Below are 21,695 nucleotides of genomic sequence, written 5' to 3'. Positions count from 1 at the left end.
TAAATCAAAAAAAAATGAAAACAAATCATCCGTACACCTAATCACTGACCTTTTAATTTCCTGTGGTTTGGGTGGACTATGGCTCCTCCAGCTGTGATATATACCACACTGGAAAATTACCTCTGCCTGAATTGTACAAGTGTACTTCATTTCGCTCATCACTATCACTCAGGGAAGCCAGCATGCTCAAGTATTACAAAAGCGGTGTAGATCCCGTTTTAACAGTTATAACACATTGCCAAAGAATATCATGTAACCTAGACTATTCTACTACACGCACAAAAGCTAGGTCTATGACTGTACTAGTCTGTAGTGTATATCAATCAAGTCATCAACACCGAGGGCTGAAAGGCAAATGCTTTAACGTTTATAAGAGTTTCTAGAATCCTATTAATTATTTTCCTGAAATATTCAAGTTATTATTGTTTATAGTTCTACACTACACTAGCTTCACTATCTTGCATTAAATTAATTGGCAGCCCAATTGAATTACTGACACTGTAAAAGTGGATATTTTCGCGCAACTAATTTTTCGCGCTCGGCCCAGTACCGGTAAGAAGAGTTTCGAGTGTTGTTAATTCCGCGGAATCAAGACATGTAACGTTACTGGAACATATGGCATGCAAAAATATTTGCGTGCATTTATTTTTGCGCTAGTTTCTGGTTGCACAAAATGCGCAAAAAATTTCAACACTGCAAAAAATTTCCACTTTACAGTACCGGTATTCCAGTAATTTATCCTATTGAGTTTCTACTGAAACATTTCTTGAATTGGAATCTGGATGCCACTTGCTCCAGCTCCATGAATAGGATTGCATGTCTATTAACTGAATCATTCAGAAAAATATGACTCTTGTTATGTGAGGTCAGGATTCACTTCTTGCCATTTCTACTCCCCTTAATTTTACCTCTTTGTCCACTAAAAAGAGACGGGTTTCCAGTAATGGAGTGAGTCATCTAATGAGTAAGGACTGACTGCTATTTACACATGAATGAGCAGCAAATGGCGAAAACCAATCAAGGCAAAATAAAAATTGCGGTGATGGGTGTAAGTTTGCTACTTGTGAGAATCATGCAGGAGAAATAAAACCATCGCAGGCAGACAGGAAAGGTCTGGCAAAATCATTTCGAATCCCATGTGAATGTTTCTGCCACCATCTTTTAATTGGTCACACACGCCATATTGCGCCAAACGGGTGGGAGCGAGCAGTTGCAGTTGCACGCCCGAAGGCAGGCCGTTAGGCTAGCGGACGAACATACCAGCTGCCCGATAGCAAGAAATGTAGCAAGGAAAAACAAAGGGGAGGACAGGAAAAACGCCCACAATGTAATGTAGCTTTCTGCCGTAGTCCTCTCACACTTTGCGAAATACTGAACAGTACACATACCTTCACAATCATAACACACGTTCAGATGCTGCGGAAACGATAACGTCTTCTTCGTCGCAGTGATCCACAGGGTAAAGTCAGTATTTCATTTGTGTCTGTCTGGCGAGCACTTCTTGTACAATAACAGATAGGTCAACACACAGCATAGCAGTACATGTACGTGATCACAACAATACTAGCTCTTGAGATACAGTAACCTCGTGTATCCATCGCATCCGGGTAGCTGCTGCATGCAGGTTGCAAGATGCTAGTATCACCATAGGGGTGCAGCAGCAGTAGCGCGAGCTAGTTGGCTACAAATCGGTGGTAGACAGTCTGCATCGTGAATGCTTTGCGTGCTATGCTAGAGCTATTACCCGAAGAGAGAAGGTCTCCTTGGATTTGGTGCGGCGAGAAGGTACTGTAGATCCGGGCGGTTTTTTTAAAAGACGGCACAGATTGGGGCATGGCGCGTGTTAAACCTATGGGAAAAACGTTGGGTTAGGGTTTTTGGTTATGGTTAGGGTTAGGGTTAGGTTTAGGGTTGGGGTTAGGGTTAGGGTTAGGGTTAGGGTTTGATGGTTAGGGTTAGGATTAGGATTAGGGTTAGGTTTAGGCATAGGGTCCCCGATAAATTTGTAGTTTCCCCAATCTGTGCCGTCTAAAAAAAACACGCGGGCGGGATAAGGGGAAAGGTCGTTGCCCTCGATCAAACAGCATTCAAAGTGTGTGTGTGTGTGTGGGGGGGGGGGGGGGGATGTTGGTTTACAAATGAAGACAAATTAAGAAAGCTACTAGTGCATGTACTAATTATAGCAAAGGACGGTTTCGTTTTCATTAGCAAGATGAATGGTAGCGATGTTTTTAGCGTCACTTGTACTTAGCTAAATAAATGGGACTACTGAAACCAAGATAGTATAAGATGGAGATGGAGATCCGGTAGCTAAATATGAATGGTTCAGAAGTCAGTCCGTGGCCTCATGGATGTATGAGCAGTGAAATTTTTTCAATCTGCAGTGGCGGATCCAGAGGGGGGCGCAACCGGCGCACGCCCCCCCCCCCTTTATTTTTCGTTAAAAACGAAAGAAATAAAAAGAAAAAAATGAAATGAAACCCAGAAGTGGCACCAGAAATATTAGTCACGCCCCCCCCCTTTACAGAATTCCTGGATCCGCCCCTGATCTGCATTTGAAATTAGAAATGCACACAAATACAAAGAAAACACACATAATGCCTGCAGAGAAACACACACACACACACAAAAAGAAAAAAAAAACCCAAAAGTCCTCATATTTTTGACATTGCACTGTGGTGGGTTTTTTTTTTTGGGGGGGGGGAGTGTTTTTTTTTCTTTTTTCAAAGTTTTTTGTTTACTTGTTTGATTGTGGGGGTTTTTTTGTTTGTTTTATTGTTGTTGTTGTTGTTGTTGTTGTTTTTTTTTTTTTTTTTTTTTTTTTGGTGTGTTCAACACCTCTTTATGAGATTCTATATGAAGGAGACATGTTACACGCTAGTCTCCACCATCCATCCCACCCCGTTGGCTCTCACTTCGATCGTTCGGATGGCGCTGTTGCACAGTAAAAAATTTCGTTTCTGTAACTGTTCTCTGGCCTTGATATTTCTGAAGATATAGGGCCTACCTTTTTTTTTTATTATGTTGTAGTGAATTAATGTAAAAATGTTTGTGTGCAGAGCAGGTTAATGGATTGACGAGATCCTGTCATCACCACCTCGTTTACTTAAGTTGCATTTCAGCAACTATATATAAATATCATTGTTTTGTTAAAATGCTTGGAACTTAACTCAAGAGCTGTATCATACCTAATTCCTGGATTTTGACGAGACCTCTTAAGTACATGGTATTCGTCTGCTTTTTCTCTAAACGACAGATTTGGAATTGCAGACAAAGGATGGTTGTAACTAGAAGTGTTTATGCACTATATGTAGGCCTAGCAAGTTGATCTGATGTTAAGTGTCAGAGGGCGACTGACGGGGCCATCGTGGCATGATGAGGATAATCGGAGAAGAAAGATTACAATGAAGTGCAGACAGGAAATGTTTCACTTCTTAGCTGATGAACAACCCCTTGATATGATATGTGATGTAAAACTAGTATGAGCTCGACAGTTACATGTAGACATCTTCAGCAGCTGACATTGGATAAACCTCGAAACAAATTTTGTGACTCTGCTCGCCATTTCCCTCTCCCTACATCCACATTCTCCAAAATCATTCTCAATAATCATGTACCTTTATTTTCGTGTAAAACTATGGTAAAATGTTACACAGAGAAAGAGGAAGTATGTAATACTGTAATCCACTCTCTATTAGGTCTCCAAAGTGGCAAAAGGAACAACAACAAAGATCATTCGATGGGAAGTATCTCGGGGCTGAACCACAGGAAACTGGCATGGGTTTACTTGTCTCTTTATGTCGATTGTTTTTGCTTGTTGTTAGTTTATTAAGGAGGGGTAGCTCTTTGTTTGATAGCCTAAACACGAAAAATTGAGTCAACAAGACTGACCCGACAACAGATATTAAACCCATAATATGATATTGCAGTATATAAGTGTATAACTCGGCATCGGGAGACTGGATGGAGGGAGTCTCTCGTGTCAGTGTATAAGCTAGGATGGAGCGAGCTGTTTATAGGTAAGTTGGACAGAGACTGGTTTTCAATTTGCAGACAACGGTAGCAGCCCGCCCCCCCCCCCTCCCCCCGGGGGGGGGGTGCACTCAGATGGTCAACAATACACATATACACATGCTCCTTCCAGATTCCTAGAAATACTCCCTTTACGGAGGGAGATGTATGGGTTAGGATTTTGATTGTACAGGCCTTTGGAAGAGGAGCCATCAAAATTACCCCCCCCCCCCCTATTTCAGGGTTTTGGAAAGGAGGCCAGCAAAATTGTTCCCCTATCACACGCTTTTGGAGGGAAACTAACAAAATTACCCTCTAAAGAATGCTGAGGTAAAGAGTGAATTTCAACAATTTCAGCACCTGCGTGGACAGGAATATATTTAGGGACGTTCTCAAGCTGAATATACCAGAGAAGATGTAGTTCCTGCATCACTTTTCCTTCACTCAGGCTGGGATTTCTACAGATGGACAAGTCTGAAAGATGTTGGGAAAGATTAGTAAACTACCCCTAATTAGAAATATTTCGGGGGTAAATGATAAAAGACCCCCTATTATACTTGAAGGAATTTTCGGGGATTTTTCCCCGGAGCTGAGATCCGGTAAATATACCCCTTTCCCGACTCCCGAAAAATCGGGGACGCGTATGCGGTACGGATGACCACCTGAGTCGGGGGGGGGGGGGGGGGGCAGCAGCAACACCCTTGAGGTTGTATATGGTGCCAGAGAAGGAATTATGAGCTTCCATTTCATCCCCACTCGATGATCATAATAAAAAGAAAAAAAAAAGAAAGAGAAATGGCATCTTCGATAATAAGACTTACATCATACCATTTCCATGAGTTGTGTAGGTGACGCATTATTCGCATCAGTTGAGATTAAAGAGTATGTACATTGCGTGTGCGTCTTAGAAGCGGTGCATGAACAGGGACACGCCCACCGGTCTCGCCCCTTGTTCGAGCGCTCTTTATTGTGATGCGGGGCGGGGTGTGGTTGTTTTTGGTAGGATGCATGCAAGGTGTACACCGCGCGTACACGGACACGTGCACGTACCAACCACCAGCAACCACAAACGGAAACGCATACAATAACTCAACAGTAAGTTGTTGCGTGCGAATGTAGCTGGCGGATGTTGGTGAATTCAACAGAGTTTCTCACAATATCGACAATTGCGTGGGACAATGTTTGCATGTTTGGTTGCAGGACGACTTGTACGTATAATTCTAGCAATTTGATCAGTTGAGAGTGTGTAATTTCGTCGTTCAAATGAAATGAAGGTGCATATTTAGCGAATGTCGTAATGTGTACTTACATGAATTGCAGTATATGGGACAATATTAACTCACTTGTCGCGTTGAAAACAAAATCACGGGAACGCGGACGAGAATAAGCAAATATTTTAGTCATCAACTGCGAGGCGATGCTATGGTACAATCTAACAATAACATCGCCGAGGTGACCCGCGAGGTGTCTATCAGGCCGAGCCAAAGGTGAAGGCGAGGGCTGGCTGATAAACACCTCAAGGATCACCGAGCTAGTCGCGAGGCTAGGCGATACTAATCGTCTATATAACAAACATTAGATAGTATGAGATTGAAAATATCATTGCCCGAGAAATAGATTCTACTAGTACTACTCCTAGATGATTTTTTTTTTGTGCTTTATATCCCACATTATCCATCAACCACACAGATTTTAAATGTATACGTGTAATCGTCAGTGATCGTGCTGAATATTACAACACAGGCATTACAACCACAGTCTGCAGCAGTCAAATGAATGAGATGAGAGTAACGTTAGACCTGGGGAGTGTTTCATCAATTTAGTCTGCGCTGACAAGTTGTCAGTCTCTGACAATTTTAGCAAAATCCTTGGTTTTGATTGGCTCTGATGCTCTGGTCACTGACTGTTACTATGGTTATTGTCAGAGACTGAAACCCCTCCCCCTCCAATCTAAGTCTAATGAGACGATAACAAACAATACTGATGTATCGTTAATTGTATCGATAATTGGCGGTGGCCGTGGCGCTTTGCTAGCACGTAATGTGTCCATCGCCAATAGACCCAAGCGATACCTTTATCAATTACAATCACGGGTATGTAAAAAGTGCTAACGAAAAAGACTATCACACGTGATAATACCACGGCATGCAATGGATGTTGGGAGAAAAATATCTCTCGGGCACGTGTTCCAAATTCAAGTAATCCCATTGGTCAAACAATACACATTTGTGAATGTGGGATATAAATGAAACTAAAATCCATTTATAAAACTTCTTTCTTATTCTGATAGAATGTTACACCCACTTGTATGAAGTCATGTTACCACAAACGTTTGAAATTGTTGATGTCAGTTGTTTAAAGACAATGTCCCAGTTTAGCTTCATGGACAAGCTGCTATCGGGATTATACCTTCAAGGTTCAATGTCATTGAGTAGCGAGTTGTCTTGTGTTGTATTAAACAATTTCAATGACATTAGTAAAAATATTATAAGTACAAGTTGTAGTGTTTCCAGATATGCTGTTGGCTGAGAATGATAAGGGAGCTAAATTGCCACTAAAGCCATAGTCTTCAAGGAACCTTAACATCCTTCTCATTCTCTGCTGATGATGTCTAATTCATGTAAGTTCTGATTCATCCAGGTAACATTCAGTTACGGTAGAAAAGTATTTCTCTCACATTAAAAAAAAGCACGTGGTCTGTTGTTGTTGTTAGATTTTATGGCATTTTCTATTTAGTCTGAATATGTACAAGGTATGCTAAATGATGGCTAACTTCAGTTTAATCAGCTGGAGAGCTTACAGTTTTCATTCAAGTCCCCTGAATATTTATTTTTTTTTTTTTGGGTGCCTTCCCTCATCATTTGCTTTAGGTCCAAGGTCAGGCCCAGGAGGTGGATCCCACCCACTTCGTCTTCAACATTGACAATCCGACAAACATCAATCATGTGATCATTTTTCTGACCGGAGCCATGCCTTTCCCGGATGGCATGGCCGGGGCTGTTCACTTCGGCCAGCCTGAGGCAGGGGGAATGAGCTGGCACTTTCTGGGATTCATCTCTAACGAGAAACCGAGTGTCATCTTCAAGATATCTGGCCTCAAAGGCAGTGAGTAACACCATAAAAACCTGTCAGTGTTTGGTTTATGCCAAAGAATATCTACTGGGACAAATGCAGGAATGCTGAAGTGAGATACAGGTATCATTGATCTTAGTCTGAATTAAAAGACATACAATGTAACAGACCCCCCCTCCCCCAAGAAAAAAAAAAAAAAGCCACACAGCAGTAGAGATAAATATGACTATATTTGCATGGTCTTTAATTTACCTTAGGTAGCCTCCTGTTTGTTTAATAACACTGCCCCCAGATGGACCTTCCACTATTTGTCCCCGCCGAACGAGTTCGAGCAGGGGACTATGAAACGGGCTCCGTACGTGTGTGTGTCTGTCCGTCCGTCCGTCTGTCTGTGCGTCCGTGTGTGATCAAAATGTTCAATTTGCTACTTCTCTGTCATTTATGAGCCAATTTTGATTCTGTTAGCTTTATATGATAGCACTACATGGGAGCTATGAAACTTCTACACAGAATTTCAGTTGTGACCTTTGACCTTGACCTGTGACCTATATTGTACATTTTGCTTCAAAATGCTACTCCTTCACCATTTCTAACCCGATTTTGATTCTGTTTGCTTTATATGATAGCACTACATGGGAGCTTTGAAACTTCTACACAGAATTTCAGTTGTGACCTTTGACCTTGATTTTTTACCTATATTGTACATTTTGCTACAAAATGCTACTCCTTCGCCATTTGTAACCCGATTTCAATTCCGTTTGCTTTAAGTGATGGCACTAGGTGAGGGCTTCAAAACTTCTACACAGAATTTTAACCTTTGACTTCTTTGACCTCTGACCTTGATTTTTGACCTGTATTGTACATTTTGCTACCAAATGCTACTCCTTCGCCATTTCTAACCCGATTTCGATTCCGTTTGCTTTATGTGATGGCACTAGGTGAGGGCTTCAAAACTTCTACACAGAATTTTGACCTTTGACTTCTTTGACCTTTGACCTTGATTTTTTACCCATATTGTACATTGGCTACAAAATGCTACTCCGCCATTTCTAACCGGATTTCGATTCCGTTTGCTTTATGTGATGGCACTAGGTGAGGGCTTCAAAACTTCTACACAGAATGTTGACCTTTGACTTCTTTGACCTTTGACCTTGATCTTTTGTCCTATATTGTACATTTTGCTACTAAATGCTACTTCCGGCGGGGACATATTTTACGCACCGCGTAATTTCTACTTTTCCTTGTTTCATCTCAGCCTCGCCAGGTACCCATTTTTTGCCCTTAAGTTGAGAGGTACAATGTGAATGCTTACTGCTTAATTCGAGTGGTATTCTTGATCCACAATGGCGCTCTAAGTTTGTCTGTCCAGCATTGCGGTCTTTATCTCGTTGGTGTCTAGACCAGTGTCTCTCTTAAGCATGTCAACAAAGTGGTGTTGTGAAGCTACACACAAAGGATGGGGCTAATATGGACGAGGTACAAGATTTCAAGTATCTAGGCTCATGGATGGAAAGTACGGCTAGGGATGTCAAGCAGAGGAAAGCGGCAGCATGGCGTACCTGTAACAAACTCAATAAGCTTTGGAAGTCACCTCTCTCAAGAGCATTTAAACTCCAACTATTTGCAGCAGCAGTGGAGACAGTATTACTGTATGGCTCTGAGGCATGGACGGTCACACCAAAAATTGCTAAAGAACTTGATGGCTGTTACACACGCATGCTAAGAGTCGTTCAAAATGTTAGCTGGAGGCAACATATGACCAACACAGAACTGTATAGGAATCTACCTAAAATAAGCCAGAAGATTAAAATAAGGAGGCTTCGCTTTGCCAGCCACTGCTTCAGGAGCAATGAGTGTGTTTCTAAACTGATACACTGGATGCCCAAGCATGGGAGCAGGAAACATTGTGAATGAAACATCTATTCAAGAATGAAGGCACCAGGATTTGAACCCCAGGCCTTCTGTTTACAAATCCAGAGCATTATCCACTATACCACTCTGCTCCCACTGCCTGTACAAATGAAGTATATTGTTCAGTAACTGCTCTCCAATGTAATAAAGTATGTGCATTCCTCTTCTTTAAATGCATGAAGGATTGTATGGCTGAAAGCATCAGACGAGTTTTCTTCTGTCCATTTTTTTTTTTTTTTTGAGGGGGGGGGGGGGGGTGGGGGAAGAATGGTACAGTCTATTTTGTGAAGTATTGTTTAAGTGAAATCTGAGGATATATCTGAAGTATTCACATTTTCCACGATGGTATAACCTTTCAGCTCAGCCTGTCAACAACAGCTTCTTCTCGCAGCCACAGCTTGGGACTGCACCACTCTCTTCGTCCGCCCAGATTGGTATCGCTGTCGAGTCTCTGGACCAAATCAAGCAGCAGACACCGGCAGCCAACACACAGGTCAGCAGCTTCTATTCTTCCACTCTTCAAGAGGGGTGATCCCAAATGAGATGATCTGATAAAGATTATAATGAAAGCAACAAAGATAGACAACAGCTTCAGAAAAAAAAAACAACAGCACAAAAGTGATGATTGCATAAATGTCAGTAAGTCATCAACTGAGTCGCCTTATGGCAATTTCATTTTATTTGTTGCTTTCATTTCGTTTCTTTTTAACAACTAATTGACATGTGCAGCTCATTCTTCACATAGTCAAGGGGCAGTTTCCCCAAATATATATTTTAATTCATTGAAAGCAGAATAATCAGTGAAGCACTCTCAGATTTTAAAGGGAACATTGGACTATCCATTCAAAACGTATGATTATCTGATTTTGGGGGGTAATTCTGTGTGCTGCCCTCTCAAGGTGGAAACGTTTGAAGAAAATATGCATGTAACATATTTTAAATAAATTTTTGTCGGCACCAAAGAGCACTAATTTTTCTTTTTTATATACTGGGTATATATATATATTTTGGTAACAGGTCAAGGGACAGTGTTCCTTTTCATAGAAAAATTAAAGATTTGTCAAGTTCTTTTTTTTTTGTAAAAAGAAACAAGAAATGTATGTACATTATATATGTAAACACATAAGCAATTCACATGTAAACTGAAGTGCAAAACAACAGTATCTAGGGTGGGTATGTTAGTTTTGTAAGGAAAGTACAAACAGTGCTGTTTTATAGTAATAAAGCAATGTGAAGGGACATTGGAGAGAACATTACTGTCAGGTTCTTTTATGATGTTTTGGATTTTAATGTGACTGATATTATCAGGCAACAGAATGGGCCGGTCTTTATACTGTCCAGTTGATCATTACCTCATCATGAGATAAAGCAGTAACTGCATTTTGTGATCTTTTTTTTTTCACATTTTTGTAAAGTTTTTGCTAATTGCTAGAGGACTTTGCTTTCAGACTCAAAATCAGTAAATGCACTGTATATCTTTGTATGCAAGATGACTACTTTTGTACACTCCTTATTTTCTTCCATAAATGTCACAGAAATGTGAGAGTTCAGAGTTTAATCTGATTTCAGGCTTCTTACCCTGCTCAAAACCCTCTTTTCAGACTTTTCTTACAGTTCAAAGGCATTAAACTGTTCATGGGAAATGCACTTATGACTTTTCTTTTTCATAAGCCTCAGATTTTTTCAGACTTTTTCTGCCAATACTCTCACACCCCTGATGTCGCTAACCTTTCATTTTTGTCCCACTATTCCAGGCATCCAGTGTTGGATCCTTCATGGAGTTCAGCCAGAAGATGCTGGAGAACTTTTACAACTTTGCCTCATCCTTCGCCATCACTCAGGACCAGATGACACCCCAGCCAGGAGTCCAGTTCATTCCAGCCAATGTCCTCAACAAGTGGTACGAGAACTTCCAGCGAAAGCTAGCCCAGGATCCAAACTTCTGGAAGAAGTGAGAGCAGAGTGGACAATGGCCAGCCCTCGGTAGTTCTGGAGGGAGATCCGAGAAGGAAGTCTTTGCTGAAATATGACTGAACTGTGTCAGACTACCAGTGGTGTGTACCACGGCTCTCACTGTGTAACATGCAAAATTTCTTGATGCTGCCTAGTTTGCAGTATGATTTAGGAAAACTGCTCGCAGAATGAGAAAGACGAGAGAGGTGCTTAGCAAGGTGTATCTCGAGGTTACTGAAGCTGACTAGTCGATGTGAATGCAGGTAATGCTTGCCTATGAAATGAGAAAAGGACTTGCTGCTGCAAATAGCTTTGGTCCTGGTTAGGATCTGTTCCTTTTGTAGGGATGTTTCATTAGTTGCTGAACTGGAGAACAGAGCAACCAGAACTGTTCATTGCTGAACATCCCAACCTTTCTTACCAAGCCATTAGTGCACATGATGATAGTATCTTGTTCTCTGAATCTAGACTCTGATGCCAGAATACCATTTCTTCAACATCAAACGTGTCAAACAGTTCAGGAAGAGATTGAGGAATAATGGTGTGTGGATGAAAAATATTGTGTTTATGAATAGTTGAGGGTAGTACCAGATTTGGGGAATGTTCCATGTCGACCTTTTCTGAGTTTTGTGCTCTTGCATCAAGAGCTGTTAAATTCAGATTTTGGGCTCGAGTATTCAGCTATCAATGGCATGGCAAATTTAGTTCAGTGCTATTTGTGTAGAAAGAAAATTCCATGTGAAACTAAGGGTGTGCTTGAGATTGAATGCTCAAAAGCAGAACAAAGCAAACTATACTGTATTGTACCAGATCTGGGGCATTCAAGCACTCTGTTGAGAAAGCGTACCTCCCGAGTTATCTTTAGAGGGGGGTCACACATTTTGTAGCAACAGGGCCATTCACCTGGTGCGCTTAAACCACTTACAGAAGTCTCGAACAAAGAGTATGAACTCTTTGCACTATGACGTGTGCGTGTGTCACACGCATTCTTCACATGCCAACTTATGGTACGCTTTGGTACGCTTTTGGAGCACATCAGGAAATGGTCCACTTTTTTCTCGGTTCAGTATGGTACGGTACACTTCAGGAGCATTCGAGCGCTCCTCTGGTGTGGGTACAGCATGGTTTGGTTCACTTTAGGAGAGTGGTCAAACACACCCTAAAACTTTAAAACCACCAAACCTTCCCATTCCCTTGTAGAACAATTATCAGTATTTTAAATTGAGGTTGCCATCAAAATATATAACTAGTCAACTGCATGAGAGAATTTGCCACAATAAAAGCCAAGTTGATAACTCAATAGCATTTGTATGCTGTAGTTCACAATTTTAGCAGATTTTTACTGTCAGTTTCAAAGTTATAATATTCCATGTACTTTAAAGACTGTCCAGTTTGAATTGCCTGAAATTAGTATTAAGACATGGATTTTAATGCACGAATGGTTAAAACAAGTATGTATCAATTCTTTCAATCTAATAACGATATGGTCATGAAAAAAAAATGTGCATTGAACTTGCTTTTAATTCTAGATGAAATTACAGGCTGTGGGTTTCGCCAAAGGTGTAGTGATTAGTAAATCATGTTATGATGACACGTTAACATTGTGTGATATTTCTGAGTAATTTGGAAGGTATGCCTTCCAAGCAATATTACAAGTTGTAGTCTTCAGAGAGTAAGTGAATTGCTTATGGCATATACTGACTTTTGAAATTCTTCCATCCTATTCATGGAAGCGGAAGACACTGCAAGCATTTTAGAAATATAAAGGAGACTTTCTAAAAATGCTAGCATTTCTTGTAGGTATGCACATGTGTACATCTAACTGAAATTTGATAACAAGTAACTTTAATGCCACAAACCAGTTACAGGTTAAATTTGGATAGAAATGTTGAGCTTTGCTGGCTGGAGCTTTTGCATTCATCTCATAGAAAGAACTGTTCACATTTTCTTTGCAGCATGTAACTGCACTCCTAGCATTCAAATTCCATGTGTAGTAATCTGCTGTAGTCCCGCACTACTCAGTACTGATTCATCAGTGTCAAACAGCGAGGAAGTGATTTTGAAGAGCAGTAAATCAGCGGTGAATCGTCAGGTTTTTATTACACTGCTATCGCTTCTGACCATCCAAGCATTGAGAATTAAAGGGTTTCTGGGACGAACACTGTACTAGGGCTTTCTATAGCTCAGTCGGTAGAGCACCGGGCTAGCAATCCGGAGGTCTTAGGTTTCGAATCTTGATGGAATCCCATTTTTTTTGCTCATATTTCCACTCATAGGTTTTTATTTCATTAATGAGTGGCTCAGTGCATCTGTGCAGGGGTTAAATTGTCCTGATTTTATGGTGGATTTCGAAATCAAACACCAGTCTGTCCGTCTGTCTGTCTGTTTCATTTTTCATCTGAGAAGATTGCTGGATAGCGGGACCGCTTCACCAGGTTATACACCATCAAATTGGCAATCCAATTTTGATCTGTGGCTCCTAACTTTGAAGGTGAGCTAATGGGTTGTGGTCCATTGACACCACAGCCTGACTGACTGCCGAATCAGGCACTCCCTGAAATTTTTGCTGCTGTATGCTTGCTGTATACACACTAGTGTGCAATAGCGCAATCAATAACGGCATTGTTCAATGTTACAAAACATTGTGAATTCATTCATTTTAGTATACATGAATGCATGACACATCTATGTGTAAGTACTTATACATGTGCAAAACAATAGTACATGTGCATGTGTGTGATGCACACAAAATGTCAGCGAACCTGTCTATAGTGGTCACCTTTCTCTTAAAGGTCACACATTTCATCTCCCTTGGTGGCCACTATAGACAGGTTTACCTGTACTGGTGTTTTTTTTTTAATGAATGAGCAATCAGTGGGCATCAAGTAATGACATGCTGGAGCGATGAAATAGAAGAGTATTTTCACATCACCTCTTTAGTAAATTACAGTGTTATCTTTTTGATGTGTACGATGTGCATACATGTATGTTAGACTTTAAATGTAACCAACGTTTTCCATAGATGTACCCAGGAGAGAAAGGAGGGACAATCATATAGTAAGATTGACCACTGCATACATAGACAGTAAGGCATCAGACAAAAATAAATAAAAAAACAAAACAGTAAGGCCTCTGTTGTGCCGAGTGTCAAAAGCATATACAGTACCGACAGCGAATTATTTTCCACATATTCGTGAATGTCTGCGCATTTTTGCGCATTGCGCTCATGTGTGCGCATATTCGTGCATCCTAAATTCGTGAATATTCGCGAATATACAATTATTTAATGTCAATTATTTCTGAATGTTCCTGAATATTTGCAAATATTCGCAAATGTGAGATTCGTAAATATTCGGAAATATTCCTGAATGTTCTCGTGGAAAATAATTCGCTGTCGGTACTGTACATGAACACTTGTTGCAAAATAGATATAAATACAAAGTGGATAGATAGGCTACAAAAAAAGATGGATAGACACAAAGATAATGTATAGGCAGATGATGATTGAAAAGATGGTATATATATATAATATAATATATTATATATATATATATATATATATATATATTTATATTATGTATGTATAATATACAGTGTACTCCCATTATAACGAAGCCCTCGGGACTGGCAATTTACTTTTGTTATATCGAAATTTCGTTACAACCAAACAGTAAAGTGTGTAAACATATAGATACTTTGGGGACGGGACCTGATATTAAAGGGATCATACAGTTCTGGTTGAGACCTAATTTCAGGTTTCTAACATTTTTAGGTGAGATAATGAGAAATCTCATATGAAATATGAAAGAGCATGCAATTTTATGAGGAATTCAATGTTTATTTGATAAAAATTGGTTTTGAAATGGCCGAGATATCCAAAAAAGAACGATTCTAGTAAAGTGTGGGACCCACACTTTGTAACGATCGCTTTGTTTTACTTTGTTTTTGGATGTTTCAGTTATTCCAAACCCGATTTTCATCAAATAAACTTTGAATTCCTCTTAAAGCGGTAGGCTCTGTACTATATCATAAGTGTTTTCTTGGTATCTTGCAAAAATTTAAAAGCCTAATTCTCATCTCAACCAAAACTGTACTATCCCTTTAATTTTGTTGTAACAAGAATTTTGTTATAACCGTGTTCATTATAACAGGAGTGCACAATATTTCAATCTATCTATCTATCTATCTATCTATCTATCTATCTATCTACATGTGTGTATATATATGACAGAGAGAGAGAGAGAGAGATTAAGATGTGGTGTGTGTGTGTGTACAAATACACATGTACATGTGTAACTACTCTAAAGCAAGATATTTTTGCAACATGAAATCTATCTATCTATCTAACTATCTATTTATCTCTTTCTATCAATCTGTCTACATGTGTGTATATATATGAGAGAGAGAGAGAGATTAAGATGTGTGTGTGTGTGTGTGTGTGTGTACAGATACATGTACATGTGTAACTACTGTAAAGCAAGATATTTTTGCAACATGAAATTGTGGCTGTATGTATGTATGTGTGTATGATTTGCAATTATAAAGCTTCATAAAACAACATATATGTCCCTTGATGAATGACCCATGAAAAAGTCGACTACACACTGTCAGATGATTGCTTTCTTTTAACATATTTTCAATATCATACACATTTATTCATGGTATAATACAATGAAATGCTGTTTGCGCTGCAGATAATGTCTGCTTTATCCGACACCTATTTCTCTTTAGAGCTCATATATTACAATGCCCAAAACAAAACAAAACAAAACAATGCATGTGCTATTCCAGTTAAATTTTCGAAGACAGTAGCATGTCACTGTACTAAATCTATCCCTAACTGTCTACACACATTTCATGTTTATATTTGCACTGATACAATACACTCTACTGTAATAGCAGTGGACTGATATTCATTTGGCATAATTGTAACCATCATCCAACACGAACAAACAAAAGAAAGTCTTTCAAATATCTAGATGATCAACAGGTACAAAGATTGAGGGTGTATTGACAAAGCTAAACTTACCAAACTTCTTAGCTGGTAACAAAATCAAAACTTTAAAAGAGCACAAAAAATTATGATCATGAGGAATAATTTATACTCTGTACATACCACTAACTGGTTGACTACTGTATTTGATTTTGGATCGCATTGTCATTAAGGACATAATTTGTAGAATTTTTTGCTACAAAAGTCACCGCTGGATAGGTGGAGTTTGGGCCTAGACTTCAATGCACAATGATAGAATCAAATCTACTGTATACTGCTCAAGAGATGAGACGACCAACTACAATTTCTGACTTGCTCTGGCCTCTAAATACGTGGTTATGTAACGTGAATCAAGAAGAACAAAAGAGGTGAGCAGTTAAAGGCACATAGACCCGGTGGTTTAGTCAAATGCGTACACGGGCGCACTGTGCAAGTTTCCTACAGAGACGTATGTTATCGACTCTTATTTAATAGCGCTTACGCTTTGACCCATTTCTATATGTCTGAAGAAGTTCGATCACAGTTCGGCTCATGATTTGGCTGTCATTTCGGCTGATGACAGCTTTAGCAAACTTCTTCTGTGATGTCATACTAAGAAGCACGCACCCTGGCATTACTACAGACTGCGTGATGCGCAGAAGACAACGAGGGCAACGCTACCAACCAACACCCTATGCGCTTTACTCTTGATGACAGCTCAACTTCAGCAATCTTCGTATAAAGGCTTACGTGATCGGCACTATCATCCAACAGCGCCCCCTCAACTACCGGGTCTACATTGTATGTGCCTTTAACATGGCTGGATTTGTTTCTAGCCCACAATGTAACACGTAATTAGAAACTTGTGAGGACTGTTTGGGGTTGTATTTCTCTTGAAAGCAGTGAAACGAGAGCCACAAAAGTTGGTGAAGTTTGAGCAAAAATAGATAGATAATCACGAAACAGTATGACTGTAAAGAAACACAAACAAGTCCAGACATCAATACACTGACAAACGCATGGTAGGTGATAGACCACTCTGTATTCAAGAGAAATACCCCTTCTTACTTCTGTTTGTGTACGATTTGTCTGTTTTTCCTCACAACTTTAAAGATTTCACTGCTATGTTCACATCATCTCCTCTGACAGATATCTTCCTCTTTCCCTTGCTTTGAGGCCTGCAACTCACTGTTTAACCCCTTGAGTACTTTGAGTGCTGACTGGCAAAGAAAACCCCATAGCATTGTACACACTGTCCAAAGGCCATGGCAGGGAAAGGGTCAAAGGTGATTGGTAGAGCCTCTAGAGTTAGATGAAGACATTCAAACGCTGAAGAAGATTCCTGCTTTGTCTGCAACCATTCGCGTCACATGCTTCATGGCTGGCTAAACTTTAAACAAGGCTCTCTTGCCATACCAATGTAAGAACTGAAAGAGTTCTAAAAACAGCTGAAATGATTGCAGCAACAGCCACGAAATATTAAGGGTTCTTGTTGAATAGTTATACAACTAAGTTTGGCTCAATTACTGTAACCATAGATGCAGGCTTTAGTGTGTCCATTTGAACTGCCTGGAACTGAGTTGTCTTGATCTTAACATGAAAAAAGACTACAGAGTTTTTGTACACCACAAATGTGCTGCATTTCATTATCCTTCCAAGTGGTTCTTTGCTCAGTACTACATACCAGTAATTTAGAAAGATGTAAAGTAACAGAAGTAACAAAAAACAAGCACTCAAAGACAGAATCAATATGAAAAACAAGAAATACATCTTTCTAAAATCTGAAGCATTTGAAAGGTTTTCCATTTGTAATATGATAAATGTAACTACATATAAACCTATAGCTCTATTGCTACTATCTAATTTCTGAAATACTTACATCCCTCAAAAATGAAACTAAAAAATAATAATAAATGGAAGAGTTGTTTAGAGTAATGCAGCTCATACAAAATACAAAAAAAAATAGACCTTGCTGTCCACTGAGTTTCAAAATAAGATTTCACAGAGGTGGGGTACATAGTTAACATCAAACAGAATACATAATTTGATAAGATGGTAAAATTGCAAATTATTTTAGTCTAAACAGTCTTGTATTTACACATCTGCTAACGTAAACTCAACAGATATTCATCACATACCAGGTGTCGGGTGCAGGTACATTGTATTTTTCCAGAATATTGCACTGTAAACATACACACACATGAATAAACATACTGTCATACAATCACCTGTATGTTGTTTTGTTTTGGTTTTTTCCTTTTAACTCCATCATCAATATAAATGTACAATGTGACTATTATGCCACATTTACACGTACTTGACTCCCAAGTAGCAGATATATTACAATTGCAACATTCAAGGACAGAAAACAGAACTGTTATGGAAGAATATGACATGCTTGACTGGATGCAGTAATTTATCCACATTTCTGATTTCTACCATTCATTATATGTGTTATAAAATCAAATGTTGTGGCTACAAGGTAATAGATAGAAAATGACTTTTCTGCCATTCCTCAGATGTTGCAGTGAAACCACTTAATGTGCTTCATTTGTTTCATTTCGATATCATATTTTTGAAGTATACATTCTATTGTGCCAATCCAAAGTGTAACATTTAATGCAAATTTCCTAGTTTAGTGTACCAAAAGGTAAATGGAACACAATGACATAGTCCATAATATGGCACTCTTACTAAAAAAAAATGCCTTACAGCTGAGAAAAATGGCAGGGAAATCAATAGCATAGATAACCAAGGTGTTTCTTAGCCTGTTCCTTCCTGGAGCTTGGTATTAAAGCCTACTACACAGGTTCTTGTAGCGTCAGCTCATAGATGGGAACCAGGTATACTGGGCTCCCAAAATGCATTTGTGGCCTACTTAAAATTCATGTTTATTTGTATTATAATGAGTAGAAAAATAACTTTTGGTGAAAGATTAGAGTTCCTGTTATCAATATCTTTTTTTTTTTCTCAGAATTGTATAAATATGCGTAATTTACCGTTTTTCCAACTTTAAGTAAGTGTCGTTTTCTGTTGCCTTGCAGCAAAACTTGTATGAAGACATACATGTACCTAGTGATCACGGCTGAGCTAAGCAGACTAAATTTTGACCTTCACTGACCTGTTCGGATGCCCTTACTCTATACAAATGTAGAGTACTGTATAAGTTGTTGTTTTGGGGAGGGTTTCATTTTCACGAATTTAACACATAACAATGCTGCAATGCGCTACGGTATTAGTGCAGTTATCATTATAGTCTCAGTGTCAATTCCCACAAAACAACATCTCGCTTAAATGTCTGTGACCATCTCATTCACGAAAATATCCCTTATACTTCTTTGTCGACAGGCAAAAAGAATCTTGTATGTGGGCATTGAAAGTTCTCAAGAGAATTGTGGAAGTAATGGGTTAAAAGCTAAAAGTGAAGGTTGCAGTATACCAGGGTAAACGTTTGACAGAAGCTGTATCTAGCATTGCTAAAGTTTGCTCAAAATTTCCTTTCTACACTATTCAGTAGACTGGTACCACAATATCATAGTTGAAACAATATCTCCATCAAAACAAAAAATTTCATATAAGAACTCAAAGATCTGAAGTAGGCACTGGACACTTGAAATGGGTTGACATTTACATATTATCTTTGTATAAGCAAAAAATAAGCAGGCTACTATTAACCCATTGAGGACGAATCCCGTGTATACTCACGCAAGTGTCTATGGGAAATGCGTGTTGTAGCAAAATCAGCCTGCCCTCAACTGGTTAAAAATGATACATCTTAGCACTGAGATTAGTCTGAACAGTTAAAAATGCCTACAAATATGAAGTGTTTTGAGAAAATCATACAAATTATACAAAAATGATATCTAAGTAAAACAACGAAGGCACTGAAGCATCAACTAAACCTTACCCAACGTCTGGACAGAACTGAAACATTGTACTCTGTGGAAGATCCCTTAAAACTGAGGAGACACGGAGCATATTTCATCATTTCTGTTGATCACATGACCTGTATCTCTCTCGTACAATTTACATTATGTCTATCAAATAAACTTCACATCAACATTTCTTCTTTTCCCCAGTAACAAAGGTTCATGTGTTGTCGTAAACTTTCACACAGTAAATTTCTCTTTCGGTGAGCTTGGTTCTGGAACACTACACTATTCAAGAGTTCTAACATTTCATTATAATTGATTTTAGAGTAAGGAAGAGAAAAAAAAAAGTAAAATACATGTATATCTGAATGTTTTTATGCCTTTGTCGATAGGAACAGAACATTCTAATAATCTAATAACAGCTCCTTCCACGTGAAAGACAAAATCAATCAATCCACTGTGCAGTTAACATCTCAATATCAAATCTGCCGATTAAAGAAAGAAGGACCAGTTAACAACTTAAAGGACGGTTTACATCTGGAATGATCTACCATTAGAAGTCCGGAAATCCCCAACCGTAGCAGTTTTTAAATCACGGCTAAAAACACATCTTTTCATTTAATTGTTTATTATTATCAAGCACATCAGAAGCTTTTGCAGCGCAGAAGAATATATGTCTATAGGTTTTGCGCTTTATAAATTGATATATCATTATTATTATTATTTACATTACACTTCAATAAAAACGTTCAGCCATAATTCTTGGATCATCTTTTCAAGCCCTATCACATGGCAGCTGGAATACATCAAGGATATGAGTCTGCAGAAATATATGTCTCTTTGGTTTGTCATCAACCATCAATCATCTACAACAAACTCCCTTTAATATCCCTTTAAAGGGACTGTACAGTACTGGTTGAGGTAAGGATTCATGTTTTGAACATTCCTAAGTGAGATAATAAAAAGCATCTTATGAAATATGAAAGAGCATGTAATTTTAAGACGGATTCAACGTTTATTTGATGAAAATTGGTTTTCAAATGGCTAAGATATCCAAAAAAGTGCTAATAATAAAAGGCGACATGCCCCAACTTTATTAGTATCTCTTTGTTTCATCTTGTTTTTGGATATTTCAGCCATTTCAATACCGATTTTCATCGAATAAACTTTTGATACCCCTTAGGACTGCATGCTCTTTGACATCTCATAGAGTGGTTTCTGAATATCTCACAAAACGTTAAAAGCTAAATCTTCACCTCGACCAGAACTGTACACACCCTTTAATCCTTTTTATGCTTTGAGTGCAAACTGGCAGCAAAAAGCCCATAGCATTGTACATACTGTCAAAAGTCCCTGGCATTGAAAGGGTTAATGGAATCAAACTTGACTCCCAGCTCTTCAAGGTGAGTTGGCATTAGCCACTGATCAGCTGGGATGACATGGTTTTCAGTGCTCTCAAGTGAAAAGAACATCAGTGTCTTCAGATAAATGTATATTCCCCAAATACATTTAATCTATAAAAAAAAAGGCAGCATGAAAGGCTGAGGAAAATGGAACAAATATTGAGAACGTCATGACAGTTTGCACATTAGCAGCAGCAATCCTACTGGCAAAAAGTTTTTCAAGTTCTCAAGACTTCTCCCCAAATTTCTCTTGAATCTAAAAAGCGTTTATCATTCTACAAGTGTACAATCCACTGGTTTGACATCATTCCTTGCAATATGCTCAAGCAACAATGCGACTTTAATATTTTAAATCTGTTAATAGTATATATTTATTCAGGCTTTCCTACAACATTGCCATAGCATTTCAATGTCAAGCACAAAACATGACAAAGCATAGATAGGTAATGTACAATATTTCATTTAGTAGTAATAGTCCACTGTCTTTAAATATCTAGAAAA

General features: G+C 38.9%; 2 protein-coding genes across 2 annotated transcripts in view; one reads left to right on the top strand and one right to left on the bottom strand.

The window, feature by feature from the left end:
* LOC139710724 (guanine nucleotide exchange protein smcr8a-like) overlaps positions 1-1,498 on the bottom strand; it is a 65,893-nt gene extending 64,395 nt beyond the window's left edge. The window contains exon 1 of the mRNA XM_071622642.1: positions 1,389-1,498. The gene's annotated coding sequence lies outside the window, so the exon portion shown is untranslated. The remainder of the gene's footprint in view (positions 1-1,388) is intronic.
* Positions 1,499-5,108: 3,610 nt separating this feature from the next.
* Positions 5,109-11,653, top strand: LOC139710703 (protein Hikeshi-like). Its single transcript, XM_071622623.1, has 4 exons — positions 5,109-5,219; positions 6,882-7,116; positions 9,354-9,487; positions 10,749-11,653. Exons 1-4 carry the CDS (start codon positions 5,190-5,192, stop codon positions 10,947-10,949), a joined length of 600 nt encoding a protein of 199 aa, XP_071478724.1. The 5' UTR covers positions 5,109-5,189; the 3' UTR covers positions 10,950-11,653.
* The last annotated feature ends 10,042 nt before the right edge of the window (positions 11,654-21,695 follow it).

This window comes from Diadema antillarum, unplaced genomic scaffold, assembly GCF_040938485.1.
Source record: "Diadema antillarum isolate AM-2024a unplaced genomic scaffold, OU_Dant_1.0 seq00001558_RagTag, whole genome shotgun sequence".
NCBI lineage: Eukaryota > Metazoa > Echinodermata > Echinoidea > Diadematoida > Diadematidae > Diadema > Diadema antillarum.
This window is presented reverse-complemented; position numbering and strand designations above follow the sequence as displayed.